This window comes from Branchiostoma floridae, chromosome 4 (assembly GCF_000003815.2).
Source record: "Branchiostoma floridae strain S238N-H82 chromosome 4, Bfl_VNyyK, whole genome shotgun sequence".
Lineage (NCBI taxonomy): Eukaryota > Metazoa > Chordata > Leptocardii > Amphioxiformes > Branchiostomatidae > Branchiostoma > Branchiostoma floridae.
In genome coordinates this window covers 29,758,580-29,771,571 of record NC_049982.1, presented here as the reverse complement: position 1 = coordinate 29,771,571, position 12,992 = coordinate 29,758,580, and the positions used below count along the sequence as shown (strand labels likewise).

Sequence of the window (12,992 nt, the reverse complement as noted above, 5' to 3'; positions counted from 1 at the left end):
GGCAATGCTGACGATACTCAGGTGTTTCAGGGTCGCTGGACTGCTCCGCTGAGGCATGGTGCTGGAGAGCAAGGATTACAGTTGATGGAAGTGAGGTTTAGGCCATACCTATTTTAATTTTTATTGATTAGTTCATGGATTCGCTCGCTCCTACTTTTTGGAAAAATCAAAACAAAACAAAATTACCACTGAGCAAATTTTCACCATTAATGAAACCATTCACCAACTTTCTGGTGTAGCAAATTGACCTTTATATTATAAGCTCCTTAAAATGTGGATATTATTATTGCAGTTATATTTTTCATTCATGAAGAATGGGACAAACATAAAACTGACACTACTTTTGTAATTTTCAATGAACTGGTGCTGTTACTGTACAGTACCGGGTTGTCTGGTGCAAAAGGTGTTCAAGATCGCTGGAGAAGAGGTACGTACTTTATTCAGGTTTTTCCATTTTACGTTTCAGTGAGGCAAATTTGTCTGAGACTTCCCCCAAATCGGGGGTGCGTACTTTAATTTTTATTCTTTTTGTTTTGGATTAGCCCTTATCTTTACCCCAACCATTTTACAATCTTTTTTTTTGCCCTGTCGCTCCATATTTTTTATGAAAAAATCCGGGAACCAAGGTATCATAACTTTAATCTATAAGTTGGACAGGTGCACATGCGATTGCAGGCTAACTAAAGACAGTATTTTGTTAGGCTAACTCCCTTGATAGAATGACATAATTTGGATCCCTGGATTGGTACTTTGGAAAGCCAAAAAACATGCAGCTGGGCTGGCTACAGGCTCCTCCCTGGCCCCTAGCAATATGCGCCATAAATCAAACTATGGCTTGTTGATTGAGCCAGTGGTTAATACAAAGGATGGTACCCAGGCTCTCATGATTAAAGCATCATTAAAAATTATTAAAATTGCAAGTCGAATGCAAGATTACTCAAAAGTCACCACTGATTGCTCAGTGTTTTCACAGAATAGTTTTGCCAGGCACTCAATTTAATACTACAATAAAAGAATCGAATAAATTGATGTTTCCAAAAATCCATTTTCTGTTCACTGTTCGTGGTCCTGCTAAATTGGTGCAATGGTAACATTGAAAATTACCTGCACCAGACAAATTTTGCCTGCACCACTATGAATTTATAGGAAGTATGGCTAATACTAAATTTGTTCAGAAACAATTGCTATTTTCTCTTCTATTAGTTACTTCACAGGTGGTAACAGTCAATGCTGCTGATAACAATCCGTATACACCTTATTAGTAGTCAATTCATAGGCCATTTATGTAGAAAACTCAGTGCAGGTTAGGTGCAGGTAGACATCAAAAATACCTGCACCGATCCAATTTTACCTGCGCTAACCTGCATATGCAGGTGGTATAATACCACCATTTCGACATTTCGAAAGTCGAAATTTTCGACTTTCGAAATGTCCTGACGAGGAACGTATTAAGACGTTTGTGAAGGTCCGCCAAACTTACCTTTTCAAGGTTGTCTTCTTGTTTGTAACGACTGAAAACGCACAGTTCCGTTCTTGCTCTTACTACAACCTTAACTCAAATCGGAGAACTCTCTATACTCTACATATTGCACAACACTGTGCAATACAACAATCTGAACTTTGTTGATGAACTTTTCCTGAACCCGGAAGTAAGAAGTATGGTTCACAACTGCATGACGGGAGGGATGGAATAAACCACTCACTTACAAGGTAAGAAATTTCACCTAGCTTTTATACTTTCATATAAACAACCTCAAACCATTTCTTATGAATGAAACATCTTTAAAAGATTTCTTAGAATCTATGGGAAATAGAACAAAGGCTTAATTTGGAGCTTTAACATGTAAAGACGTATTATCAAAATCCCTCGCTGTAAAATGGTATGGTCTAAATTAGACGCGTTACACAGGGGAGTTGGTTGGATATTTTGTTCGGTCGATTTTGTATCAACGTCTACATCAAAATGTGGTTCATGTGGCTTCTGTCCTTCGTGTCTATGGCCATACAGATGGTCTTCATCACCCTGGCTATCGGTGAGTCTAATTATTCGGGCTGTAGTTTCGCTAAGTAGTAGGATGTTAGAACTTGTTTGGGTGACGTATCGGTTGGGGAGGGGGGCGAAAAAAGTGAAAGCTTCGATAGCTAATAATTATGTTATATACATTTTGCAATTACTTTACTATGAACAGATCTGGAGTTTGATTTGGGATGATGAGTTATGCATTGATGTTTTTAGAAGAATAGCTCTTATTGAAAATGACGTGAAAGCCGAAATTGTACATAGCATACATGATATAACTTTAAGTTTCTTTGTACATATGTCATTGTAACCAAACAATCATGTATTTGCTAATGAGCATGCTATGTGAGACATAATTTGTACTTACAACAGTTAATGAATGTTACAGCTAGCTTGAAGTGAGGTAGTTAGTTTTGACACTAGAAATGTCTATGATTTTTACTTAGGCCTAGGAAAAAAATGTTGTGTTTCCTGTTTCAGTCCTGAAAAAATTAGGGTCGGTAGGTAGGGATTATCTTTTTTTTTTCTTGTACTATTTTTTAGGCTGGCCAAAATTCAAGTGATAAATTTTACAATAGAGTTGAACAAAGTAAACTGAAATGCATGATGACACTTGTCTTTCAATGTCAAACTTTAATTTCGTGTGTGATAGATACATTTATCCTTCATTAGATAGGACAAGAAGTGTTTTACTTCAAGAGGAAGCAGGCTGAATAAAAATTCTAAGTGAAAGCTATGTGACTCCACTGCCCAAAAAAAGGCTAGTTTTGTCAGTTTTTTTTAGGGTAGGTAGGGAAACAGGAAACACAACATCTTTTTCCTAGGCCTTAGATTTCTGTGTTGTTTGCTGTAACAAAGTGACTACTAGTATTATTATTTCACTAACAAACATCCTTATGATTGATAGTTACTGTTATGTGCGCAGGGTGCAAAATCCTTTTTTTTAGATAGGAGGCCCATGCATGAAAGCAATTAGATGAAAGGATTTAGCATGTTGAGTATGTCACACAACGTGGGTCTGCCTAAACACCACAAACGACCACAAAAGACTCTAATATGCAGTGTATACGGGTCAAAGACCTTGTGTGGCGCTCTGGAGACAATGTTCATACATTTATGAATTTAAAAAATGCAGCAAGTCCTACGTATTCACCAGTTATTTCAAGTTAGTCCGCTGGTTTCAAGATCGAAGCAATTCTTGGCCACCATGTTGGATCTTCTGTGCTAGGAGTCTGCATGGGGAAGTTCTCGATACCTTCCTCGGCTCCATAGACGATAGGGCGATAAAACTATGAAAGCTGTTGGTTCATAGATTATAGCATACCACAGTTCTATCATTGTCAACTTATAAAACTTGTATACTAAGTGTTTTTCAGCCTCAAATGCAAGCACGCACGATTCAACATGGTGGCCAAGAATTGCTTTAATCTTGAAACCGGACTGACTCAAATTAATTGGTGAATACGTAGGACTTGCTGCATTTTTTAAATTCATAAATGTATAAACAATGTCTCCAGAGCGCTACACAAGGTCTTTGACCCATATACGCTGCATATTAGAGTCGTTTGTAGTGTGTCTGGGTTTGTGGTTGTTTGTGGTGTTTAGGCACACCCCACAACGTGAGATACAGTACAATGTCAGCAAAAACTGCATATATAGTTGCAAAAGTTGCATATTCTGTACTGTCTCTTTTCTTCAAAGCATCAGAGCAAGTTTACCTACAAAGAAATATTACAATTTTGAAGACATGTACTTACATTTAGTTAAAATTTGTTAGCAGCATAGGTTCTATTTCTTTCTGAAGTTTTAAATTGAATTTTTGCTTTCATTGAAGAGGTCCGTTAGACCTAGTTTCGTTTTCTTCTGAGATCAAGACAAGGCCCGTCCATGAACTAGATGCACCGTGAAGACATAAAACATTTGGAAGTACTTAATTGTGTATTTAAAAAATGAGGATTTCTTTGTACATGTACCAGAAGTATGTAACAAAGGAGCTGAGTGCTGACTCCTAATTGACTACCTTTTCTGAAGAACAGGCTTTAAGGTCTCCAGTATATTTCCACTCCCAGGCCCCAGCCTAGCATTAACTAAATTGGCTCAACTCTCTAGGGTGATTCAGAAAGTCAATGAAATCAATTTTCAAGAGGAAGTCGCTACTATTGCCCACTGCAAATAGACTAAAGGGAATGTTGGCTGCTCTTATGGCTATGTTATACTTACCACAAAATGAAATGAATGACTTTGTATTGGTTGAAAGTAAGATAAACGTCTGTGAAGAAGAAGTAAATTGTTTTGTCCCTTTTCTCTAAATACCTTTTCCATCTAGACCACAGTGCTTGTATCTGAAATTCTTAAAATTTTTCAAACTTTCAAATTACTCGAAATAGGCTAAAATGTATACCATGAAAACTGTATGGTATCACCACTTTTAAGTTTTAGTGATCTAAAATGATAATTTTTCCTGTTCGCACTTAACGTTTACCGAGTAGTATTTATTAGAATCCTGTCTTTAGTGACCACATGTCCACATACACCAGATTTTGTTACTAGTAGTCCCTGGGTGATCCTCTACAGGGCAGATCGGATATTACTACTAATAGTAGACAATCGGCCGGTGCAATGACCGAGTGGGTAGAGTGTGTTGTATCCAACTTTCGTCAGTATCTAACTTTCGTAATATGCCGAATCCTGGATATCCAGGAATCGTCCTGAGCAGAAGGACGATTCCTGGATATCCAGAAATCGTCGCAAACAGGACGTTTCCTGGATAGACGACGGTGTTTATCCAGAACGTGTACGTGGGGGTGGAGCTTCCTGTTTTCGAGGGAGGAGACTATGCGGAGGGCGGGGGCATGTTGTTTTCGTCAGAAAGCCGCCATCTTTGTATCTCCCCGCAAGAAGATCGTGTAGTTTATTCTGTTGATCCTGGTGTTACAGAACTTAAACGAATGTTGATAATGATACTTTGATGTTTACATGTTACTTACGTATCAGGCCCAAAATGCTTTTTGCGTAATGAATTAACAAATGGCAGTCAAGATGGGATAAAGTTAACTGTTGTTTTCCGTATAGCGACACATTCACGGTAACGTGTTAATAGCATCCAGATGGCGTCCCTTTGTCAAACAAGGCCTGGTCCACATCCTGGATATCCAGGAAACGGCTTGAACAGGAGGACGCTTCCTGGATATCCAAAAAAACGGCTTGAACAGGCTCAGGACGAATCCTGGATATCCAGAAAACGGCTTGAACAGACTCAGGACGAATCCTGGATATCCAGGAAACGGCTTGAACAGGAGGACGCTTCCTGGATATCCAGAAAACGGCTTGAACAGGCTCAGGACGAATCCTGGATATCCAGAAAACGGCTTGAACAGACTCAGGACGAATCCTGGATATCCAGAAAACGGCCTGAACAGGAGGACGATTCCTGGATATCCAGAAAACGGCCTGAACGCCTGACGAAAATAAGGAATTCTCCCGCCATTTTTGATTTGCGAGCAAGCGGTCACTGTGGGTCACGCACGCAACGCAATGGTATCCTGCACCGCGGGTGCCCCGTAATACTCTGAACGCATGTCTAAAGACAACCGTTGTCCACAACGATAGACAATAACAGTCGCACGACTATATTATGTGTTGTGTGTTTGAAGTTGTTTTTCGTGTAGCGTCACATTCTATTTACGTGTTAGTAGCATTCAGATGACGTCCTATCATGGGGAGGGCAGCGGTCACTTCCGGGTTTAAATCTTTCGCAACTTGAGTCTGTCGAGTTCTCACGAGGTCGACCCATATATGGAAACATGGGCGTGCATAATAATGTTTTCTGTACTGTCAATCACCATGATTGACGGCACCGGAAGTACGAATCCTGGATATCTAGTTTTCGTAAGGTTTTTGGACGATTCCTGGAGCCGCCGAAAAGTAGATGCGACAGAGTGTTCGCCTTGCATTCGGTAGGTCGTGAGTTCAAACCCCGGCCGAGTCATACCAAAGACTTTAAAAATGGTACATGCAGATGATGCTTCCTCTGCTTAGCACTCAGCATTCGGGAAAGAGTATGGAAGTTCAACACACAGCACTACCAGTGGACTAGCCCCCTGCTGTAGAGATTGCGTTGTGTGGCCCAAGGGCTACTGAAACGGAGATGGGCGCCGCCCTATGTGCCATCAGGCGCGGGAAGGAACTTTGACTTTTTGAGTAGACAATCATATACAGTCAAACCTGTATTAGGGGCCACCTCTACAGAGGGGCCACGTGTCCATAGTGGCCACTTTTTGTCGGTCCCTTGGGTATTTTATCTACAAGTTACCACCTCTATACAGAGGCCACCTGTCTATAGTGGCCAAATTTGTCCGGTCCCTTGAGTGGCCGCTATAGACAGGTTTGACTGTATTTACTCCTAGCATCACTGCTAGTATGGTTTTGTTTCTGTAAAATTATCTGTTACACCTCTAATGGTTACTAGTAGGTAGAGAACTTTTTTTGTAGTGATATTTTTTACATGTGAATTATGGGTGGTTACTGTTACAAAACTGGTTTTTCCACTTGGATTGTCCCGAAAATAGAAGACCTGAAAAAAACATTGGAAATGGAACTGTTACAGATTTTGGACCAAGAAGGAAAAAAATGAACACACTATATCGGCAAGCATCCTTACTTTTTGTGACTTTAAGATACTAGTTCAAGGAAGGAACAAAAAACTTTCAACAGTCAAACATTCAGAGGCAACTTACAAGAAGATAGGGAGTTGGATACTACACCAAACAGATTCTGTTGTAGCAAATTAGACCGTTGTTTTGAGTAATACCAACTCACAAGTTTTCACAGACAATTCAGGTCTGGACCTGGACCTGATCCTCTGGACCTGAACCGTACCTGTACCCGAATTGTCTGTACTAGGGGTGGGTACAGGTCCAGGTCCAGGTCCGGCTCAGGTCCAGAGGAACAGGTCCATGCTGGACCTGATTCAGTATGAGAGAACTTGTGATAAGACCATACTCAAAACAAATTTTGCTACCAACAAAATCTGTTTCATGGAGTATTCAACTCCCACTAGCATTGTAAAATCCTACAAGGCTAACTGCCTCTGTACGATTGACTGTAAAACTTGGCAGAAATGACTATAGACTCTACTCTACTTCGATCTTGTTATTTTCCCAGACCGGTAAGCCCCGATACGTGTGAATGCCTGATCATATAATCTGGTCATTTTCTAATAGGTCCAACATCCGGTCTACCGATTTTTTTCAGGTCCATTTTTTCTGGATCAGTCCAATAGGAAAAAACATTTTGTACTGGTACACCGTAGCGGTATCAACCCCTAGTCTGTACAGGTACCCACCCCTAATCATCTAATGTGAATTGTACAATTATAATGTTTCAGCTGCAGGTCTGTACTACCTTGCTGAGCTGGTGGAAGAATACACGGTGCTGACGGCAAAAGTCATCAAAGTCATGATCATGGTGAGTCTCCAGATGAACTGGTACTAAAGCGGGCACTACTGTGATAATAGTGTACTCTTAGTTCCAAACTTTCACGGTCTTAGAAAATTTACCTTGATCTGGGAACCAAATGTTCACGGTGGCAGCAGGTGCGCGTAAAAAGGCTGGGGTTTCATTTGTGAACAATAAGTTCATGTTACAGTCGTCACCGTGAAAACTGTGAACATTGAAGAAATCAGGAATTACCGTATCACATTGGACTGCTCCCAACTGGGTGATAAACTTATACTGAAAAGTTACAAAGCAATGTCAATACATTGGACTGGATTTTATACTATAGAAATTATATGACAGTTAAGATACTTGGAGACTTGCTTCTGTACTTGCTGTAAGGCTAGACGGAACCAAATTTGTAAGAATGTACAGAATAATAGGCCATAGGACTTTCCTTAGTAACAATGGGTACCTATAGCTACAAATGTGTAGCTTTGTTCATTGAGGAGGTAAAAGACAGTGAAATCAGGGATTCTGAGGGGTCCACCTTCTAAAACCATGCCTAAGACACAGTAGATGATAATACCTGCTGCTCCTTAGGCTTAAAAAATGCTATATGGATACCTTTGCCTTTTCCTTAATCAGAGCTTGAAATACTTTTTTCAGCATACCTGCACTGGTGCAGGTAACATTGAGAAATAACCTGCACCAGACAAAGTTTACCTGCACCACTCTGAATTTAGGAAGTATGGATCATACTAAAATTGTGAAGGAACCATTGCTATTTGTTTCTTTATATCATACTTTATGATGGTAACAGTCAATGCAGCTAATAACAATCCACATACACGTACATCATAGTAGATGTATGTATAAATCCAGTACATGGTCCAGTGCAGATTAGGTGCAGGTAGACACCAGAAGTACCTGCACAGCTCCAATTTTTACCTGCAGTAACCTGCATATGCAGGTGGTATTTCGAGCCCAGTTGATAGAAATGAAAAAAAAAGTTTAATATTTGTAATTCCAAATAGATAAGGGCAATGTTTTACAACATTGTACAAATTCTAAGAACTAGTCATTTTGGGAAATTTAGTCATATGCATTTACAGTGCAGGTTAGGTGCAGGTAGACACCAGAAATACCTGCACAGCTCCAATTTTTACCTGCAGTAACCTGCATATGCAGGTGGTATTTCGAGCCCAGTTGATAGAAATGAAAAAAAGTTTCATATTTGTAATTCCAAATAGTTAGGGGCAATGTTTCACAACATTGTACACATTCTAAGTAGTCATTTTGGGAAATTTTGTCATCGCCATGGCAGTTTTTTGATAACCACCTTTGTTTTTTTCCTTGTTCCCTAGGCTACGACTGGTGTGTTTATCGGGTTGTGGCTGTTTGAAGGCATGCCCTTCACCATGATTGGCTGCGGACTCGTAACCAACGCTGTGTTCATCGTGCTGCTGGGAACATTCCCTTTCTTCAGTTTCTCTTCACCAAGTTTCATCCTAGGAGTCGGTAAGACAACAGAAACTATATCTTTTCTTCATTTGTATAAAATTTTTACCGAAACTGTTTTTAGTTTGAATGTATTTATGGTGGTTTAAACTTAAGATAGCCATACATTTTGATGAATTTCTGAATTTTTGCTGTATTTGTTTGTTTTTTACTAACATTGGTTTGTCAATTATGATAAAGACAGAAAACCTAGAATTATGGAAATGTTTAAATTTGGTTTGGAGAGAAAATAAAAGAATGCTGATCCGTGTGATAGCACACATGCAGTATTTAGGATATTGATCGATGGTCACACAAAATTGTGTATGCTGCAGCAGCGCCTCCTATTGGAATAACAGAAAACTGCATGATACTTGGAAAGAGATTTGTTGCAATGCAATGCAAGAGTCATACAATCAAGTCAAACCATATGCTCTTAAAGAGTAATTATAACTTTGCCAGAAGAAATGAGAGATTAAAAATGAATACAATATCATAACAATATGTGTACAGTTTGATGCATATCAAAAATAGGCAGATATAGATACTGAAAACAATAGACTCGTAAAATTTTACATTAAAAAAATTTTCAATTTTTCCCTTTACCCCAGTGCTGGTGGTGGTGAATCATTACTTGGCCTTCAATTACTTTGCGACAGAGTGGCATCCCTTTTCAGAAGTAAGTACCGATGTTCACTTTTCTATGTATATCTCCATATCAATTTCGACTGGACGAATAAAAGAAAACTGTAACTGAAAAAAAACAACTTTATTTTATGAAATGTAAGATTGCTAAGGCCTAGGAAAAAATAAATTGTTTTTCCTGTTTCACAACCTTCCCTAAAAACACCTGTCAATCCTAGCCTTTTGAGGGCTGAAAATATAGTAAGTGTCCTCGTGCATTTCAGCTTTACTTTGTTATACTGTATTCTATTTGTATCTCCAGACTTTTGGCCAAAGACCCAAAAAAAATCCCTACCTACCGACCCTATTTTTTTCAGGACTGAAACAGGAAACACAACTTTACATAATGTAGCAAGTAGCAGGACAGCACTGTATATTTTTTTTTAAATTTGATTTGTTTTAGTAAGAATTAACATAGTTGTACATGTAGTCTTTTAAAGCTATACCATGTTAATGTAAACATTATGCTTGAAATGGTACCTTACTACATGTAAGATGTTGACATATTCTCTGTCAGGCTTTTAGCCAGGCATGCGTCAACGCGTCATCTGGACACACTTTTCTTAGAATAACAAGAAATTTCATGCACTGGACGCCCTTACACTGGGGAGAAAATCCTCTGACAGGCATGAAATTCTGATTGACCAGGGATGCTACCAGGTCATCTGTGGTCAGTCTTCTACTGTGACCTCTGTAACAGTATTTTTGCCTCTTATGATACCTAAGAATGCATTTTTTTAAACTTAAAATCATCAAAAACTCTGCACCATGGAAGCTGGATGTCCCTGGACCCTCCTGCAATAGTCATTTACTGCAACTCACCAATAAATTTGGACTCCCTATAACAAAATCCTACCTAAAAGCCTGTTCTCTGTACTATGCCAGGTCCTGGGCTATTTCACAGTATGTTTGTGGCTGGTACCGTTCGCCTTCTTCGTGTCCCTGTCAGCATCTGAACTCACCCTCCCCACCGTCAACCAGCAACAACAGGGACAACAGAGCCAGTATCAAACTTTCGACAACAAAGGTGAGACACAATAGACCAATCCAGGCTGTCCATCACTGTTAGCAGTTCAACCAATGAAATAATGGCAGTTAGTAGTTCAACCAATAAGAGAATGGCAATTGGCAGTTCAACCAATGAGAAAATGGTAAATGAATTTGCAGTTAAACCAAGGAGAATATTACAATTGGTAATTCAACCAAGGAGAGAATGGCAAACTATTAGTTCAAGCAATGAGAAAATGACTATTAGCAGTTCAGCCAATGAGAGAAAGGGAAATTATCAGTTTAACCAATGAGAGAATGGCAATTTGTTGTTCAACCAATGAGAGAATGGCAATTAGTATTTCAACCGATAAAAAAATGGGAATTTCTAAATACTCCAACCAACAAGAGAATGACAATTAGCAGTTCAACCAATGAGAGAAGTTATCAATTTAACCAATTAGTGAATGGCAAATGGTATTCCAATAAAAGAAAAGCAATTAGTATTCCAATCTAGGAGAGAATGTATAATTAGTATTCCAATCAATGAGAGAATGGTAATTAGTATTCCAATCAACAAGAGAATTCGATGGCAATTAGTAGTTCAACCAGTAAAAGTATGGCATTTAGTTATCTAAGCAATGAAAGAATGTCAGATAGGGCCCTATGGGGTGAAATATGTACTTGCCTGGTTCCAACCTCTGGTCGGTGATGTATGTATATGTGGCAAATGGTAAATCAACCAATGAGAGATGGCAATTTGTAGTTCAAGCAATGAGGGAATGTCATTTAGTGTTTTAATTGATGAGAGAATGGCAGATATTAGTTAATGGCACATGATGATGCACATCGGAATCTAATTTGTTGTTTTTTCTTTTTTGTATTGTTACAGATGATGTTGTCACCAGCTACTTCACCAAAGGAAGAAGAAGCAAGAGGTCTGGACTCTTGTCTCTCTTTGAGTATGCCAAAGACTCTGTTCTGCCGACTCGAGCAAAGACATTCTAAGACTCTGCCAAAGATGCAAGAAAGTCGCGTATCTCAAGTGTTTCAAGATGTGGAATCTTCTTGGCATCGTGATCTTTAAGGAAAAACACACTTGGGTCTCCAAACAATTGCTATTTTATGGCACTTTCATCATTTTCAGCACTTTGATAGCCAAGAATTGTGTTAAGTGATGACTAGGGGTGGGAGCCGGCACAGAAAAACTCATGTACAAGTTCAAGTTCTGTTCAGATCCAGAGGTTCAGGTCCAGGTCTGGACCTGAACCTGGACCTGATTGTCTGAAAATATGGGTTCAGCTTTGACATGTGTCTATTAGTAATGTAAATTTTGGGGTAGACTGAAAGCAGTTGTCTCAATTGAGCTGATTGTTGTTATGTGAACGAAATGGCAGCTGTTAAATCAAGTTTGACTTTAGAAATTTGGTTGGACTGACTTTTTTTTTTGCCTGTTGAAAACGTTTAAACCCCAGTCGATATAGTCAGTTCATTTTCTACTCGGTCCAAAACCTGGTTCTCTTATTTTGTCAGGACTAGGACAATGTACCAGTACCCACCCCTGGTGTTGAGTGAAGCATTGCTGGTTTTGCTAGATTTGAGGGAAACACTTTATCACGGTTCTCAACAGGATTTTGTCACAACATAGGGGGATCTTAGCGTCTCATTTAAGCAATGTGCTAAGTGATGCAGGCATGAGCAGTGTAGGGGGCTTGAATCCTCCTCCTGAAATGTTTGAATTTATAACCTTCAGAAACACCATAACCTGCATTTTGAGACTGAATTTAGTAAAATAATACATTGAATCTTTACCTTTGTTGCCAAACAAAGGAAAAGCCCCCCTTTGCTGGTTATAACACGTTATAACGCTCTTTGTATAAAGCTCTCATCTCATATGAGCCCAAATCACAGCGAAAGGGTCCCAAATCACAGCATAGAGGATAACTGCGCTGTGAAGGTCTTGCAAGAACACTATTGAATGTGATACTGCTGTGTCTGTAGCAACAATTGTAAACATAACACTAGGTACAGAGCTCTTTGTATGACAGGTCTGGACCTGTATCTGTACCTGAACATTTTGACAAATATAGAAAAGTAACCTGTTGGTTGTCTTTGACGATTAATAGAATCATAACTAAACAGTCAACAGAATGTTAAGGCTTATGCTATCTCGTGCAGAGAACCTATTTTGGCATGAAGGCTGTATAACAAAGGTGCACTGATTTCAACTCCTGTACATGTATACAATGTTGTTCTCTGCATCCAGTGAAAGATTTTCTTCTCTGCATGCATTTTTAGGCACATGGTACAAGTAAGTAGTACATGTACTGTACATGCAGAAATTTTTGCAGTGGCTTTATGTTCT

The 12,992-nt window shown here is 39.2% G+C and overlaps 2 protein-coding genes across 2 annotated transcripts in view; one reads left to right on the top strand and one right to left on the bottom strand.

Moving 5' to 3' along the window:
• Nucleotides 1–1,641, bottom strand: part of LOC118414804 — a 1,072,569-nt gene extending 1,070,928 nt beyond the window's left edge. The window contains exon 1 of the mRNA XM_035819057.1: nucleotides 1,481–1,641. The gene's annotated coding sequence lies outside the window, so the exon portion shown is untranslated. The remainder of the gene's footprint in view (nucleotides 1–1,480) is intronic.
• A 243-nt stretch (nucleotides 1,642–1,884) lies between these two features.
• LOC118412780 (protein TEX261-like) lies at nucleotides 1,885–11,643 on the top strand. The gene is made up of 6 exons (XM_035815798.1): nucleotides 1,885–2,033; nucleotides 7,407–7,486; nucleotides 8,824–8,977; nucleotides 9,568–9,635; nucleotides 10,526–10,667; nucleotides 11,520–11,643. The coding sequence occupies exons 1-6, from the start codon at nucleotides 1,964–1,966 to the stop codon at nucleotides 11,633–11,635; spliced, it is 630 nt and encodes a 209-aa protein (XP_035671691.1). The 5' UTR covers nucleotides 1,885–1,963; the 3' UTR covers nucleotides 11,636–11,643.
• Nucleotides 11,644–12,992: the final 1,349 nt, after the last annotated feature.

Excerpts from the sequence above, each read along its gene's own strand:
- LOC118412780 (XM_035815798.1), top strand. The coding sequence starts at position 1,964 with ATGTGGTTCATGTGGCTTCTGTCCTTCGTGTCTATGGCCATACAGATG. Across the intron at positions 9,636-10,525 it reads AGTGGCATCCCTTTTCAGAA|GTCCTGGGCTATTTCACAGT; the intron begins GTAAGTACCGAT and ends GTACTATGCCAG. Across the intron at positions 10,668-11,519 it reads TCAAACTTTCGACAACAAAG|ATGATGTTGTCACCAGCTAC; the intron begins GTGAGACACAAT and ends GTATTGTTACAG.